The sequence below is a fragment of the Ambystoma mexicanum genome, chromosome 6p (assembly GCF_040938575.1).
Source record: "Ambystoma mexicanum isolate Mex_15411 chromosome 6p, UKY_AmexF1_1, whole genome shotgun sequence".
NCBI classification, from domain to species: domain Eukaryota; kingdom Metazoa; phylum Chordata; class Amphibia; order Caudata; family Ambystomatidae; genus Ambystoma; species Ambystoma mexicanum.
In genome coordinates, this window is record NC_090935.1 from 1,477,604,172 (window position 1) to 1,477,622,188 (window position 18,017).

The following is an 18,017-nucleotide window of genomic DNA, read 5'->3' on the forward strand; positions in this document are numbered from 1 at the left end:
TGAGTGTTCCCCTCACAAAAATATATCTGCCCTCTTAATCTATTCTACTTTGTTCTAATTAAAATTGGACATTGTTTCACCAATATTTCTACCGCCTTTTTCTTCTGTTTTGATGACACAAAATATTGTAGTGGGAAGTATTTAGAATGGAGTCTAGTAGTACCCTCTCCTTTGAGTGCACCTGGTTGTACGTGCAAATGAATCCTTGCTCTGTTCATGGAATTCCAGGGGTTCATCCCACTATTGTGATAAAGATGGATTGCTTGAATATATAGATTTGTTCTCAATTTTCTTCTGCAGGAAACGTGGGTCGTTGATTCCCGGAATTAGACAGTATAGGGCCTCATCATAGGTTGGTCAGTAAGCCCTAAAGGTGGAAGTAATGGAATTAGCGCTCTCAATACCGCTCTGCTGAATCAGGAGCCAATGCAAATACTGCAGACTGAAAAATCAGCCAGCGCTATTACAGCCGGCAATATCTGTTCCGGCAACACAAACTGAAATCACAGCCGCATCACAAGTCCATGTACGGTGGAATTAGTGCCAACAAATTTTGCAAATACTGCTGAAAACAGCTGGAGGTAAATGAACACAGGTGTCAGAAATGAAGCCACAGGTGATCCCATTGCACTCCAGGGGCCACATAAGGCACACCCCTACCCCAAACACTGTTTCTAACACCATGTTACCACTAGCCACTGTTAGATGCAAAAGGCAGCTGCTCCTGCTCCGCTTTGAAATAGAGATGCAGGACAGCCATGGCACAGGGAGTACAGAGGGTTGAAGGAGTGCACCAAGCCCCAGGGTCAGGCCCTCACCCTGGACCCTCACTGACAGCCAGTTGGTCATGCTGTAACACCTCAACAGGAAGATCATAACTGAGCTGCTCACCACAATACAGGACGACATAGGGAGCAGGATCAACATCCGGACAGCTGTGCCCCCACTGCTGAAGCTAGTGTCCGTCCTACAATTCCTCGGAACTAGCACGTTCCAGCACTGTGTGGCCAAGATGCACAGCATGGTGCAGACCACATTCTGTGCTGTGTTGGCCCAAGTGCTTGAAACCCTCCTGCGGCAAGTGCAAGGCCACATCTCATTGCCTACCACCCCAACCCAGGTCCATGCCATGAAGGTACAGTTCTATGCCATAGCCCAAATGCCAAATGTGATTGCAGCCCTGGACTGTACCCATGTTGCGCTGGTGGGCCCCCAGGCCCACACAGCAGTGTACCATAACTGGAAGCACTACCACTCCCTGAATGTGCAGGTGACCTACAACCCCAACCTGTATATCACCCACTGCTGTGCCGGCTACCCTGGCTCCACTCAAAATTCTATGGTCCTACACAACAGCACACTGTCAGGATACAAGGAGAGGCAAAGAGGACAATGGACGTGGATAGTGGGTGAGTAAGACTGTCTGGATGCATGCACTGCAAAGCGCCTGACCAAATGGGGGGATGCCAATGACTACCCAATGCTTGGCATGACAAGCGACTGCAAAAGTCGTATCTGACACCTCCCACACCAACGTCACACTACAGCCCAGGGAGCATGCACATGTTGGACATACCTGGATCGAGAAGCTGACAAACACATACAGTAGCAACTCCTAACACAAGCAGGACTACAGGTACCACAATGCACACAATCCAAATCAATGCTGATAAATGGCCACATCGCATTACACAACAGCAACCCTGCCAGTACCACAGCCATGCACCCATGTGCGCCCAGCCCACAATGCTGACCCGGTGGCCCCAGAAGCCCAGTGAGTGCCGATGGCAAACCCAGCATGCTACATGCATGGGAGAAATACACTGCCACAAGACATCCATCATGTCACCTTCAGATGAGACTGATAGATACCTTATGTAACATCTGCTGCAAATGAACAGGGTGCCTTTCTAGCAAAGATAAGGCATGATATGAGTGACACAATATGCACAGCCATTGTACAGACACATGCCACGAAATGAAGCCCCATATGCATGCACATGATGTCCACTGTCCCTATACTGTGTAAGGCCACCCCCACACATTGCACTGTGACTAATGGCTGTGCCTCCCCCCATGCAGGTGACTCTGCATACCCTCAGCTGCTTTGGCTAATGAACCCTGTGAGTGATCCACAAACACCACAGGATATTGCCTACAACCATGCTCACAGCAGGACCCGTGTGTGCATCAAGCGTACCTTCAGCCTTCTAAAGGCACGTCTCTGCTGTCTTGACTGTACCGGTTGAGCCCTGATGTACGCTCCAGAGAAAGTGGGTAAAACTGTGGTTGTGTGTGCCATGCTGCACAATATTTGCCTGAAGAGAAATTTACTGCTACCCCTGACGCGGACATGCCACCCACAGAGGATGAGGATGCAGTGCCTGTGGCAGAGGTAAATGCACACATTGCCAGAGATGACGTGAGGGATGGGAGTCTGGCTCATCAGGGACTGATAGACAATTTCTTCTGACACATTTACATGGCACAAGCCATGTACAACTGTGTAACACTCACCTCTATTAATAAACACGACATGGACACAATCAGGAATGTCCTCACATTGATACAGTTCAACAGCTTTGATGGAATGATGTGCCCCAACTATTCCCCCCTACCACCACCCACCACCAAATCCCCAGCACACTATCCCCCCATCCACCATCCACCAACAACTACCCAGCATGGCCACTCGGGCAAAAAGTATCTCAATGTTATATACATCTGTCGCCTCTTTTGCCCCATGCCAGCCCCTGGTGATCTTGAGCCCAAAAGGCCGCTGGGCCCATCGCCTGGGTGTACTCTGCTGCAAATCCTCAGTGCGTGTCATTGAACTAGAGGCTATCTAGCCTGGCCCCCGGATGTGCAGGAGTGTGACCACTATGCTCTGGCAGATGGCCTCTGCAAGTGCTGAGAGCCCTTCCGTCAACTTCATGACCCTCTGCCCATACACAGTCAGGCCGGAAGTACTGGCAGCTGCCTCCGCCAGGTTCCTTGTCTTGGCCTGCACAGTCCTGCAGGTGGCCCCTTGCAGGCAGTCAGGGATCGCCTGCAGGTGTTCAGAATGGGTGTACCCAATTGCCTCCATCTCCTTTTGTCGCCTATCCATCTCCTCCAGCCTCTGAAGCACAGTGTTGCTTGGTGGTGTGTGCTGGATTGGAGGGGAGCTGTGCATTGGCTCTGGGCTGTAAGCCGGGGAGCCATAGGATGGCGTGTCAATATCGGGGTGGTGAAGGCTCTTGGGGGTTTGTGGCCTTTTTCCAGGCGCTGACACTGGGCTGATGTCCCCATGTGTCTCTGAAGCTGCTCTGCCTGGAGGTGTGCCCTCTGTGTCAGTCAGTGCAGCTTCGGGAGTGGGTGCAGCTTCACCCTGATTGGCCTGGCCAGCTTCTGGGCCGGCTGGCATGTGTCCTTGTCCACTGGGGCATCTTGTGCTAGGCTGACATTTGTGCATGCACTTGTGCTAGTGGTGGGGGGGGTTGACTCACCTCTTGCCTCCTGGCAGCTGGCACCCGCCTCCGCACCTCTGACTCCCTCTATGCCCTCCATGTCCAGGACTATGCTGCACTTCTCCTCCCAAGCAGTGAGGACCAGTGGTTACATGGTACCACCTCCAGTCACCAGGGACTCCTGGCAGTGTTTGGACAGGAGTCCACACACCCTGACCCTGAGGTCATTTCATGGCTTCCTGCAGTCCTCTCCGTCAAGGGGTACACTGGCAACAGCAGTCACCTTCTGGCTGATGGCATGTCAGATGACAGTCCTGCACTGGCCGGAGGTTTCACACTGCCTACTGCCATACAGCTCCTCACAGTGGGCAACCACCTCATCAGTGAAGACTACCAACTCTCCCTCAGTGAACTTTGGTTTCCTCAAGCGATTTTCAGGCATTTTGCCTCTGGTCCTCTGCTGTGACATTTTTGCTTGTTTCCAGGTCCGGGTGACTGCAGGAAGTGGCAGATTCTGGATGGATGGATGGATCTTGTTTCAAGATGACCGCCGCCATGCTTATCGTTCCGGCGGTGACGCAATTTCCGCCGGTGCCAATAGCGCCAGGATCGGCGGCGGTAGCGCTACTAACGCCGAAATATTTTGTCAGAAACCCTTATTTCGGTGCAGTTTCTGCCAGGCAGTAATAGCGTTACTGCCGGAGTCGGGCATGCGTTCATGCCAGGTTGGGATGCAATGCTAATACCACTGGTCAACTAGGCAGTAACGCTATTTCCGCTCAGCAGAAATTCCGCTGTATTGCAGCCGGACTCATGATGACGCCCAGAGTCTGCATTCATGCTCCTGCTGTAAAGGGATCCATTGGACACCCGAAAGGCAGATTTATAATCTCAGGGGCAATATATGGAAAATGTGTAAACTGGATAATAAGTCTAATATGGTATTAGCAGGCGTTGTAGCTGCACACCATGAGATGGTAAGACAGATTGGGCCTCATCACGAGTCTGGTGGTAACCCTTAAATGCGGCGGTAGCGCTATTACTGCCGCATTTAAGGGTCCGCCAGATCATGGCCTTGGCGGATTTCTCCCCAGCTCTGAGGTGGGGGGAAATTTGCAGCAAATTTGCTGATTTTCTGTGCTATTACCGCCGGCGGGAAATCCGCCAGCGGTAATAGCGCGAATTTTGGGGAATGAGGAATTCCCGAATGGGCCCAATGGGGAATGGGCACTAACCATTCCGCCAAACCCGTGATCCGGCGCTAATAGCGGCGGGGGGGTTGTCAGTAGGGCTAATAGCGCTGGCGATAATAGCGCCGGCGTTACCGCCCAACTCGTGATGAGTCCCATTGTGTTTATTAATGTATACAAAATCCCGGGGATGGCAATGCACAAAGCTAATCTAAATGTAATCTTAAATATTTTAAATACTTCTACAGCATCCTTGCCAACATTTATTGGTGATTTTAATGCTCTCATCCTGGGACATATGGAAATGCTTGAAGAAGATGCTTGTTCAGCAGCCATAACTAAAGAACATTTCAATTCTAAATGCCTTTCTTGGGCTTTTGCGCTTAATCAGCATGGATTCCAGATGCTGAATGGTTGCTTTCCAGAAGACTATCCTCGTGGACGCATGACATTTGGACACACATCCGCAAGTACAATTGCCGATATATTTGCAAACCCGGCTGGTATGAATATGATAATTGTTATGGCCATCTTCTGAAAATATAGGCAAGGTACAAGTATATGCAGTAGCTAACAGATTAACCTAGAATCCATCAAGACTTAAGAAGACCAATTTATTTGCCTCAGGTGAATTATGCAATTTTGTGGCTAATGTAAAAATTGACAGTTGTATATCCCCTAGCAAAAACTGTTGATGTCTTTGCTGATTCTGTAAGGGCATTCAGTACACTTATATTAATTTGTAAGAGCATGAGGCATGGGCGCGAAATCATAACTAATAATGTTACTTGCAATAGGCCTTTTGATAAGTCAATCCAGGATAAGAGGCGACTGCTTAGGCGGGACATCGATAAAGTCTGTAACATGGTATGGGTTGTTCATTTTAGACAGAACATCATTTATGAAAGACAGAAAGACCTCAAACAGTGTTACCAGAGGTGGCTATGATGGTATTTTAAATGACAGGATAAAGCGGTTTGGCCACAAATGGCTAGTTGTACTGTTAATAATAATAGCAGATTGTTTTGGAGATTGGTAAATGCAGGAAACAGTGCTATGCTAATCAGGAATTGTGTGTCAGGTGAGGATTGGGTGATCCATATGGGTTTAACATTGGGGGCATCAATGAATTCAGTTATTTATTCTAATCCCATTGTTGTCATATGGTACTGTAAGATCACCGTAATGGATCTGGGGATGATTATTAAATTGCTCAAAAACTCAAAAGCGGTTGGTCCGGATGGGACTTGCAATGCCTTAGTAAAAATGAATCTGATGTTATGGGCAACAGCATTGCTTTGTTCATATTAAGCTACCGGCTCCAGTGGTATTATTCCATCCTCATGGAGGGACAGCAATATCGTCCCTATTTTTAAGAAGGGGTGCTAGAAAGATCCAAGGAACTATGGCATGTTGGCAATGATTGATGTTCCTTCCAAAATCCTTGTGATGGCTTTACTACATGATTTGAGAATTTGGATGACTCCTTTTAACCAAACTATTTTTCGCCATATGTCCAGCACATTAGATAACCTATGCACCCTTGCTACCATTGTCCAACATGCTTGGACTTGTTGTAAGCAGACAATTAATGCTGCTTATATAGATTTTAAAGCAGCTTTTGACATCATAATTAGAGAACGCTTATGGCAAAAGTTAAAGGCTTAGAACATACTGCCGTATTTACTGCACATAATAGCTATGTTGCATACTGACACGTGTCAGGATCAGATTGGATGGAGTGGGTAGGGTGAGGCAGGGATGCATTCTGGCCCCAATGTTATTCAATCTGAATTTAGCTGACTTGGATGCTGCCTTGTATTTATCAAACACCTATCCAGTTAAATATGGGAGTACCTCAGTCTCTTGGCTGGGCTACGCAGACAATCTGCTTGTTGTCGATTACACTCCTCAGGGGCTTCAGATACGTCTGAAAGCTTTTGGCCAGTATGCCAGATGCAATGGGCTCCAGGGTAATATTGAGAAATCTGAGATCATGTTCTTTACGCCGACACATGTTAAAATTAAGAACTATACCTGCAAGATCAATCAGTCTCAGTTAGAAAAAGTGGTTGTATATAAGTACCTAGGGGCTTTAAATATGTTTGGTGGGAATCAGAGAGGTATCTCGTTAAAATCGGTATTGACTATTTATACAGCCTAACTGCTTGCCAATATGATCTATGGAGCTGATCTATGGGCGTGGAATTGTGGGGATAAGTTGGAGAAACTGGAGGGCAAGGCCTTAAGATCTTAGTTATGATTACCTAAATCCTTCACTTTGAAATTTCTTAGATTGGAGTTTGATGTGTACTCTCCTTTATGGTATGGCTGAAAAAACTTACATTTCATAGGAAGCATCTTTGTGCTGAGACGAGAACCTTGTTATAGCGGCTTGTTCAGGCTTACTTGAACATGACAACATTTGCACAGGTATCTATCAAGAAACAGATATTTTTGTATTATGGACAATGGGCTACATCTTTGGGTGTGCAACCAGTACAGTGTACTAAACTAGATTTTAAGCAGTTGGTCCGAAGAATCGTAAGGGAAAGAGATAGAGAAAACTCAGTAGTCAGGCTAGCCACAAAAGTAAATAGTGGGGTATATTTGTATTATTAACTGCAAAGATGTTGTAACGCTCACCTGGTATCCACGGGGACGTCACTCAGCCGGTCCTGGCCTCTTACGACCTCGAACCCTTCCCTGGAGGCTATTCGACTGGCGACTGGGCCTGAAACACAGGATTGGTAGAGCTTAACTCCCTATTGCCTCTGTGTGCTTGAACCCCTTCCTCCCGGGGTCCAACCCTTCCCTTTGATCCACAGCTCACCTTGTTTTCTTGGGTGGTGTGCTCTCCGTCCTGTTTTCAGCCAGGGGTGCATTGATTGATGCAGGCTCGTTGGTGCCTAGCTACTTCACTGGCGAGAGTCCAACTGGTAAGTATAATGAGTCTTTGAACAGTTCTCTAACTTCGTTCCTTTCCTTCTTAGATGATGTATTTGTATTGAACTGAGTTCTTTTTCTGTGTCTTTTAGGTGCCGCAACGTTGTCAGCGTGGATGCCGGTTATGAAGAACAAATGCGGTGAGTAAGCGCGGTATGCAGCGCCTCTAGATGTTTCCACGCTAACCTGGAGAGTCTTTTCCCCCTCGCAGATGAATGAGAAGTTCCAGAGACACAGTTCCCCCAGAGCCGCTGGGATTCAGGTAAGCGTTTGAAGCTTGTACTGTATTTGAAAACAAATAAGCGAAGAGCTGTAGAATGCTTACTAATGCCTTTTTTCTGTTCTTTTCCTCTTCTTTAGGAAGCTGCGTGCGGGGATGGGAATGACACCGCCGAAGATGCCCGCAGAACCGAAGGAGCGTTGAATGATGGGCAGAAGGGCTGCAAGGTAAGGCTGTTCCTAACGGTGTTCTTGTTCTTGCACGAGCTGAGCGCAGAAGTAAGATGCAGGCCCACTGGAGACTGATCCAAACACGGTAAGTGTCACACTGCAGGTGCAGAAAACGCAAAGCATGCTTCTCAGCCTGGGTGTGGCTTAAATAGTCTCTGGGTATCCCAGGTGCCTCTGGGCTGACCCACACACAAAAGACTAGACCGCACATGCAGTTCTGGGAACCGAAATATGTTGTGGCATCCATCTTGTCCCCATCAATGCATTACAAGTCCAATCCCCGATGTTATCCTATGGGAGTGAGTGAGTCTGATGCCACAAGTGTCAAGTCTTACTCCAAGTGAGTATTTGGAGGGATGGAGAGGCACTTGAGGGCCATGTAGGTGATTGTGGCCTGGCTCCAGCCTGACATCTTGGAGGGCTGAGGACAAGAGGGGCAGGAATTATGACAGCAGTACTGTGCATAGATACATTACTGCATTTCCGACAAGCTATACTATTCAATCATATCTAAGCATAAAATGTAATATGGCGCCCTACTTAGAGATTATAGGTGCTAGGTGGGGGATTCCTCGTACAGGGGCTGTGTAGATTGTGCAGGGAATATACCATTGATACTAAGAGGCATCTACTTATGGGATGTGAACATGTTATTAACTTACGCAACACATTTTTTAAGTCTTAAGATAATTCCATTGATTTTATTAGTGAACATAGGATATGGGATTCTTTTATGGAAGGGCATGAAATTCATTTATTGTATTATATGGTAACCTTTTGGGATGTGACATTTACAGTTCTTGATATTTGATGTGTTATATATTGCATGATTATGAGGACGTATCATGTGTTGATGATGTGATTTATATGGTTATATACAAAGTCATTTTTATTGATAGTAGTACATTAAATTGAAAAAGAAATATCCTCTCCTGTTAAGGATTGGACCTTCCCCTCCAAAACCAGGGCCTCACCCTCGCCACGTTTGGTGGGGCATTGCCTCTGGTGGGGCATAAGCTCTATCATGGTGGCCTGGGGAATCCAGCTCTGTTAATGCTGCCCCCAATGCATTAGCCATCTGGGTTCCCGTTGCTGTCAAAGCCACCCTCCTTTATCACTTGAAAAGGGTGAGGGATGGTGGTTTCCTTCCAAAGCGACAAGAGTGGATCTAGATGACGGCCATTGATCAAAATAAAGTGCAAATACAGGGTTCTTCTTCATCTTTGAGAATACACACAACTGTGTAAACATCAAAATATAAATAGAAAATTGCAGTATATGTAATAATGTATATATATGTTCATATATTGATGTTAATGATATTATCTCATCCTATATTGATACTGAAAATATATTGATATAGCTCCAAAACTTGCTATATCACCCAGCCCCACACATGCCACATGATGGTATCTCTGAACTCCTGAGAACTCCTCGGAATTCAGACAAACCTCTTAATATTCCTGAACTGTTGGATTCAGAAATGTCTCCTTGATGCGTGTAATTTAGTAAAAAGATGTGACGTTCTTACACTGATCTGTGATTTCATTAATATTCAAGCACTTTACTTTCATAAAAGAAACCAAATTGACAATAGCTTTGTATCGTTTGTATTTTGCCGTATCACCAGTGGAAGAATTCAGTTACATATTTAAACGGAAAGGCGGAAGGAGACCCTATGCCTTTCGGTACGGTTCTGGTAAGTTATATTTTCTACATTTATAATTGCATTAAAACTAGCTGGTGAACTCACAATGATTTCACAAATGTATGTTCAGCTAAATATTGTTTGTTATCATGCTATGTCTTTGCTGTTAAGGATATTTTAAAGCTGTTCATTCACCCACAGGATTTGAATGATGTCACACACATTTTCAGTATGTTGAAAAGTTTCACTGCCTTTCCCCCACTCCCTCGATCAGTCTGATTCTGCAGTGGTGGAGGCAGCTTTTGGTATCTTGGTGGGGGCGGTGAAGCTCCTGAGAGGACATCAGGATTCTAAATGATTTATTGTCAGTCATGGCTGCTGAACATTTCCTGTGGGGGGCCGAAATGTATACCCATATTGGCTGAAGCAACCATGCATTGCGAGGGAACCCAAAATAATGCAGAGTGTTTCTGTGGAGTGGTTCCCCCGAATATTGTTCTAAAATAATGTGTTGGAATGGTGCATTTTAAAGTATGTTTTTGGAAACAAATAGGGTCAAAAGCCATGCAATTTACAATTTGTTCTCTAGGATTAAAACACAAAACTAATCGAATAAATGGCATGTCACTAACAGTAGACAGGAACATTTTGCAACATTTTCATGAAACTGCAGCCACAATATTTCTATTCCGGTAATGGTCCTTTTAAATAACTTGCATGAAGATGCACCCATAATCTGTCTATGCAGTTCATGAACATGTTTTACAATGAACATTACTGGTATAAATAGATTGCAATTTGTGGTCGCAGATTCATGAAGGTTATTTACAGGCTATAAAACATATGGATGAAGCTGTGTTCATGTTGAATCTATGCCAGGAATGGTCACTGTATATCACTTGCCTGAGGCTACGGCCACAATCATTCTCTGACAGAAATACCACTGTAAATTGCTTGTCTGAGGCTGCAGCCCCAATCTATCTATGTCAGCAATGGTTACTGTAAACTTGAATGAGGCTCAGCTACAATCTACAAAAAATAATTATAGTAGGGTTTGCCACTCCCTCCTCCTGAGGAAGTGTTTAAAATAATATGTAGCAGTGAATTCTGAAGCACATTCCTCCCACAGATTCCTCATCTTTGAAATATCCCAGCAGATGCAGTCAGCACCGGAAAAAGTGTTCACTCAGTAGATGGCATCATTTGGCTCAGTCCTCTGTCATTACCGCTCATTTTCAGGTTTTTGTCTCACATGTGGTTTGATGGATGTCTTGGTGTCATAGAGAAAAGGCTGGTACTTCCTAGCAGCCAGGTCTCCCAGAGTGGAAAAAGGGTGGGTTGGTCGCCAGAAAGGCCAGACCCAAGGAACCCCTCTACCCCAAGGGGTAAAAAAACCTTGTCGAATGAGGTAGAAGAGCAGCAGAAGAAATGTTCTCTGATGGGCAGCAGTAGCTGTCGTCAAATCCACTGAATTGATGCAGGTGGCACAGAAAGGAACAGAGAATTCGGAAAGGAGCTTGAGTTAGCTGGGAGAGAGAGGCAACCAGGCCGCGTGTAAGAAAGGAGCGAGATTTCAGAACCTCAGGAGGTGAAATGGGCAAGAATCAGGTAGAAAAACAGGAAGTAACAAAGTAGCACTAGAGACTGTAAGGTATGAGTACTAGTGTTGTAATTAACAAAGTTGCAACGCAGAGATCCATTTTGTAATGCTACATTTGTTCGGTTGAATGGAGATCCTCCCCAGAGTGCGCGTGATGAGAGACGTCACGCAGGGGCCTTCTTGTGGTTGACAAGGGTTTAACCTTGCAGAATGGTTGGCACTTATGGCGGCGGCCATTTTGCGGTTGTCATTCTTGGTGTGTCATCTGATTGTCATTGTGTGAGCGTTCTTCCATCGATCCCAGAAAGACCAGAGTCTGGGTCGAATGGTAACACTCATTGGTCTTGTCTCATGCCAAGGTTTCATCCTCTGTGTGCACATGGTCATCTGTGCCATTTTTCCAGTTCCTTTTTAGTGCTGCAACACATCGGAACATGAGATGGCAACTCATCAGGAAATTTAGAATTCAACATAACTTCTAAATAAAAACAACCTTCAAAGTCTTTAAAACATGGCATTGGTCTATGTCAGTGATAGATCCTCACTTTTTGTGTCTTTTCTGCTTAGGGAAATCCCACACAACTGAGTTGGGGGTCCTGTCAGACAATGACGCCAAAAGGCACTTAAAGAAAGAATGGCAAGGCTTCATATGGCGTCGTCAAAATTGACCCTTATAAAATCGAGGGCCAACAAGCCATCCTGTTAAGACTTGATGGTCGTGTAGATGATGAAACCTCCGTCCCCAAGTACCACTCGGACAAGTATAGAATATAACTGCCCGTGCAATCTTTGGGGCCACAGGTGTGGAGTGCCGTCAGCTTGGAAACAGGAACGCCGGAAGTGAACCCCCTGACCACTGTAAGGCAAGCAACTGGGTTAGAGAAAGCAAGGCAAGACAGTGAATGATTACAAGGACAAGTCGCACTCTTTCTTACCCCAATGACAGTGGTCAGATACCCTGGGTGAAGTACTGATCAGGACTCTATTATGGTCGACGGCGGCAGGCAGCAGATGGTAATGTGGCACTCTTGATGGAAAGAAACACCTGATTTTGCCAAGAAACGTGAGCAAAGTACTGTGATGGGAAATCCGTGATCAGTCTAAGATGCAGTCCGTGGTCAGAAAACCGGCCGGTCACGACAATAACAATGGATGATCCAAAAGCAAGTCTGAGGGAAAACCATGTTTGTATTTTGAATCCGGGAAGATCGCCAAAGCAAAGGTACCGAGGAGAAGCAGAGAAGGTCCGTGAAGGCAGTCCGTGATCAAGGATTCCAAGGAACAGAAGCAGGGAAAGCGCTCTACAAAACTTGCCGTAAGCAGCTGTGAAGCGACGTGTGAGCGTTTGCTCGAATCTTTTGCAAGGCAAAAAAAAGCTCACGCGTGTCAATGCTTCTTTCCTGATCACATGATGCGTGCTCCTCGTCTCGTGTAACCAATGGAGCCTGTCACTTCCTGATCACGTGTCGCTTAACGCGACGGGGCCCAAAAACAAATCCAAAGACCATGAAGTGGCGTGGACAGTCTCCATGGTAACCGTCACTGGAGGTAAGGGGTTCGTGTCGGAAAGGAGTTTCTCTTGAGTTGTTTGCTATGCCAACATGAGCTGTAGTCCAACCGCCATCAGGAATTACATGGGGACATGGTGATAGTGCGATGTGTGACCGGGGATGTGACACATCCTGCAAAAACCAGTCTCCATTCCCAGAATCGTTGAACCAACATTCGAGCCTTGGGACAAGAAAAGGAAGAAAGAAAAGCGCACCACCATTCGAGAAGCCACTCATCCTCCTTCGGAAAGTGTTCTCGTCTTGAAGGAAGCATAAAGAGCGCTGATCAAGGTCCGAATAGTCAGTTAAGCATGCGTTTCCCACAGTATTTTCCTCAAAGAAGGAATCGTAGGCGTTTGGAACCTCCACGATAAAGATTTTCCAGCAGGCCCAGACAGTGTGAAAAAATCGCTTTCACGGGTTGATAAAAAAGAAACCAATAAGAGCTGACACAGCTCCCGTATGCCCCAGAGCTGGGAAAACACCCACTAAAGTGTTGCCTAAGGTACCTGTGCCTATGACGTTGTTGTCTTCAGTATCCTCAGCTCTGAACCAGACAAAAGTAATTCTGAAGGCTCCGTTGATACCGTCTTTGGTACCAGTGTAGGTTCAAAAGGTTAAGAGAAGGCTTATTGAGGAATTCATCTCAGAGCCAACACTGCTGGAAAATTCCTTCTCTAAGCTAAGGTACAAACTAAGGGGCAAGTTCTTTCAGATTAAAACTTTTGAAGAGCAAGATGTTGAAGCCCCTCCTGACTTTTAATTAACGACAGTTATACCAATGTAATTCTCACCTGAGGAATTCCTAGATACTCAACCACTCGACTCCCTTTTGCAATTGCAAAAAGACATACAGGAGGCAAGTGGGCTAGATGCTTTGCCAGATTAACAGATAAGAATAGATCCAATTACTGCAGCAGGGCACATTTTGGATCTTTCAGAGCATTAGTGGCAAGAGCCATTGACACATTTAACTTAATGTTTATTGATATTTATTGATATTTTATTTGTATCGTGCTCATACACAAGTGTTTCAGAGTGCGAAGAGGCAAGGGAGGGGAACAAGGGAGAACAAAACCAACAATCTTACTAGGCCCAGTGACATTGAGAACGTGCAAGTGCAGGGGAGAGGGAAAGGGGAAAGTTCAGGGGGGAGGGGAATACTTGGAAAGTGCTGAGCAAAGGTTTGCAGGAGGTCCCAAATAAAACCTGCACCCCAGTCGCCCATTTTGAAGTACCAGGAACGTTCACACCAAAATATGTGACGTATTATGAGCAAATAAACCAACAGAGAGCCGCAGTAGGGCTCTGCCAATGCCTATCAGAAGAGCAGCACCTATTGAAGTACCAATAACAAGACAACCATGGACAGTAAGGTATCCATTAAGAAAACCCTACCAACAAATGAAACGAAATGAAGATTGCCTGAGCACTTTCCCGGAAGAAACCAAAAAGGTCTTAATGGAAGACAAATGGTGACGTCACGAGGACCCGAACAGACTCACAGATAGAAGAAATGACGACCCGAGAATGACACAAAGAGACGAAATGCCATGATGTCAAAATGTAAGAGAATTAAGCTGTAAGCAATACGAAGACAGTCGATCAGTTTACACCTGTAAATATGCTTGGAACCGCAAGAAAGCTAAGAAAACAGTGCTGCTTGCTATGCTTAGTAGAAGAATAGTGCGGCAAGCGCCATTATACATAAATCTACCTCAAACAAAGTACTTTATTATAAGTATATTTCCACTTTACAAACGAAGCAGAATCAACCCAGGTTACTAAAAGCCAAATGAGCAGAGATTCATATTTAGCAAAACGAGAAGAGACGGCTGAATTGAAACTCAGCAGAAGCAACTCATGCCAGAGAAACCAAGGTCATACCAAAGGACGAGGTGAACAGTAGCTAAATTTAATTGAAACTAAGAACAGAATATCCTGCCTCTGAAAGGTCGAGATGAGAAGGCGTAGGCAGGTGGCGGGTGAAACGAAAATCAAATACACAAATTGATGGAAAAGAAGCAAATTCACAGAAGCAAATTCACAGTGGCTGCATCACGTGACCAGCCGAGAGAGAAGATACTAGATTTCACACCTACGCTTGGCACCCGACCAGGCAGAGATATCAGAACTTTTCCAGACAGAAGATGCAGTTTCGAGGCCAACCACAGTGAACTAATTGACACATGGCTTCTAAAGTGATGATTGATTGTAACCATAATCGGAGGAAGGCCGGGTAACTAAGGGGCACCCCGCACCTGACCGACCATTCTGCGTGCTGCTAAGCGAAGTGGAAAAGTATGCATGGTGGCAACCCAATCACAATGGACCAAATAATCTATGTTAGAACTTGTATGAAGTTCGTTGGAGTTGAAGTGAGAAGGACGATTGCATCACTGCTGATATCCATGGCTCCCCTTTTTGTACTTGTCATTAAATGGACTCCCTTGGCCAAACCATTGAGTTGTCCTTATTGATTGGTGTTGGAGTAATAAATCTGAACCCCCATCCATCTCAAGGGTGCAGCTATCTCGTCTTACTTCTGAGCAAACCTCGGCTCTATGAGCCGGCTGGGGGTCTCAGAGTACACTTGGTAGCAGAGATTGATGGTTATCGATTATCGATTAAAATAAGACACCCATTGACCGTCGACATAAAGTAACTCTAGGTCTTCCGCGATATCACAAGTCCTTTGCCATTCGGCCGAGTAGACCATGAAGCTCCCCGTAGGCAGTGGTAGTGTAAGAAACGAAACCTGCAGGACAAGGTCTGAAGGAACCTGTGTTTCCCCATGCAACCCCTTCCCATTCCTACGGGCAGCTGAGCAGGAGAAAAGTCGAAGAAGGCGGTAACAAAGGCGGTGATCCCGAGTGTCCAGAGAGGAAAAATGCAAATGGTGAGTGAAAAAGATTGAGTGTTTTGGCAAAAGTGCATGCTCTAGAACAAGTAAACGGAAAGTAGAGAAGAATGTATATATCTAAGGGGAAGGGAATAATGACTCGAGAATAATTAAGTAAATAGAGAGAAGATAACGGGGAGAACACCCGCGAAGAGAGAGGTTACCGGGGAGGACACCCGAGAAGTGAGAGGATTCGCCTTATTCCTACGCTTTTAATAAAAGCGGCTAGAAAAACGTGTATCCATAGTCCCAACTAAAGGGGAACAAATAGACTACCACAGCGATTAAAGACGCTGTGAAAGGGATACGTTTAAACTCCATGTCAGGGTAATATTTCGATGCAGAGATACATGTGTCCAGCTGGTGTTCATCTAGTCTGTTAAACGTCTGTCTTACATGTTGTTTGTTGTGACATCACAAGTCGATAATAAATTTTCCTTGAGAAAACTGATTTCAATTTTACGCGATTGAATAGCCGAGATAATATTGCATGCAAATTGATGTTTTTGAGTAAAATAGAAGATATAACATTTTGTGAATAAAATCGGGATTGGAGCTTGCTGTGTTTGGTGCTCGCTCATATTGTTGGAACTGTTTAAGTCATGTAAAGCTTTGACAAGTGTTATATAAGGAGAAGGGGAACAGATTCAAACATGGAAGGCATAACTCCATTAACACACCGATGCAAACAATTGCCGAAACATGCACCCAAACTGAAGAAATATAGTACAGAGTGGGTAAAAGGAACTGCCCACAAAATGTTTATGCCATGGCCACAGGGTGGATCCTTATTTAAAGCTGTCTTGCACCACATGATGACATATTTGCACGCCACATACACGTGCAAAAAGTCAGAAAAACGTCTAGCTATTTTACAGCTTTGGAAGATGTATGAACAAGAAAAGGGAGAGGAGATGCCAATACATTGGATACTTAATATATGCTCAGAGGGGGGTGAGACACCTACTGCGCCACATGCCTCATCCAAAACGAAGGTTGAAGAAAGTAAAGACGAGGGACTGTATCCACTGAGAGAACTAAAGGCAGCCACGGGGTATTGCAACCCGGCATATGAGTCACCTACGCAAAGTAGTGACAAAAATCAAGGGAAAGATAAGTATAAGGATATCACCTACACAGTCCCAAGGGAAAAGGAGAGATGTGATGACGAAAGAAGGGACCAGGCACAGACAAGTACATCTCTCGACAAGGAGAGAGAAGGAAAAAGATGGAAGGGAAACAAAGATAGAAATGATGAGCTAGCATTCGGAAATTCTATTGAAACTCGATGGCAACTGCATTGATGATGCGAAACAAAAAGAGAGGCTAGAAGAGGTACAGAGAAAGGGTAAAGAGAAGGAATTGAGAGATGAATGAATAAGAAGGAAAGACAAAGGCGAGAACAGCCATATCGCAAAGAGCAAGAAAGACAGTTCTATCGCAAACAGAGAGCAGCCAACGATCAAGACAGACAGAAGCAACAAAGGTCAGAGGAAGAGCAAAGAATACGAGAGAAGAGAATAAAGAGGAAAAGGGATGAGGAAATCCGAAGGGCAGATGAACGTAGAAATTAAAAGAAAAAGGAAGAAGATAGGGTCAGAGAAGAGGCGAGGAAGCGCAAAGAATTCGATGACGATGTAGAATGTAAGAGAAGACAGAAAGCATGTGATCTTGAATATCTGGGGAGAGAGGTTAAAAAACCCACTGCAGTAGTAGATTGGGAAGACATCGAAGAATTCTTTCCTGCGTACGATTCAGTACCAGGCACGTCTAGGGCAAATATGGAAGATGACTTCGACACCAGAAGCATCGGAGAAACGATTGATAGGATATATGATGAAATGGGGCTATAACAAACACCCCAAGGGGAGGGAGAAGACGAGCACCTGGAGAGCACTCAACTTTACGACACTGAGGATGTTTCCCAAAGTATGGGAATAGGGAACTATCCCTGGACAGATTAGAAATAAGTAGGAACCAAGAAGACACAAGAAGTTGCATGAATTGGGGACAGATAATGTCCGACACAGAGAGGGAGGAACGTGAGGAAAATGAGGAAGAGAGACGGATCGAAAGACGACTCCCAAGAGAGAAAGGAATAAGATGGTCAGACACTAGTGAGTCTGCACCAAGAGCATCAGAACTAGCGCTGTCCGACCGACATGAAGAAGTATCTCACGATCACAGGGGGGTGCCTCCACCGCCCTATGTAGACAGACTTAGGTCACTGCCAGGCAGGCGGCAATGCGGGAACATTACCCTTGCCATAGATAGAAGAACCA

General features: G+C 45.5%; 1 protein-coding gene across 1 annotated transcript in view; it reads left to right on the forward strand.

Annotated features, from left to right (window-relative positions):
* The window catches only part of LOC138511068 (uncharacterized), a 3,073,423-nt gene that overhangs the window by 1,740,645 nt on the left and 1,314,761 nt on the right, over positions 1-18,017 (forward strand). The window contains exon 13 of the mRNA XM_069626568.1: positions 9,666-9,734. Within this exon, the coding sequence (XP_069482669.1) occupies positions 9,666-9,734 (69 nt within the window). The remainder of the gene's footprint in view (positions 1-9,665; positions 9,735-18,017) is intronic.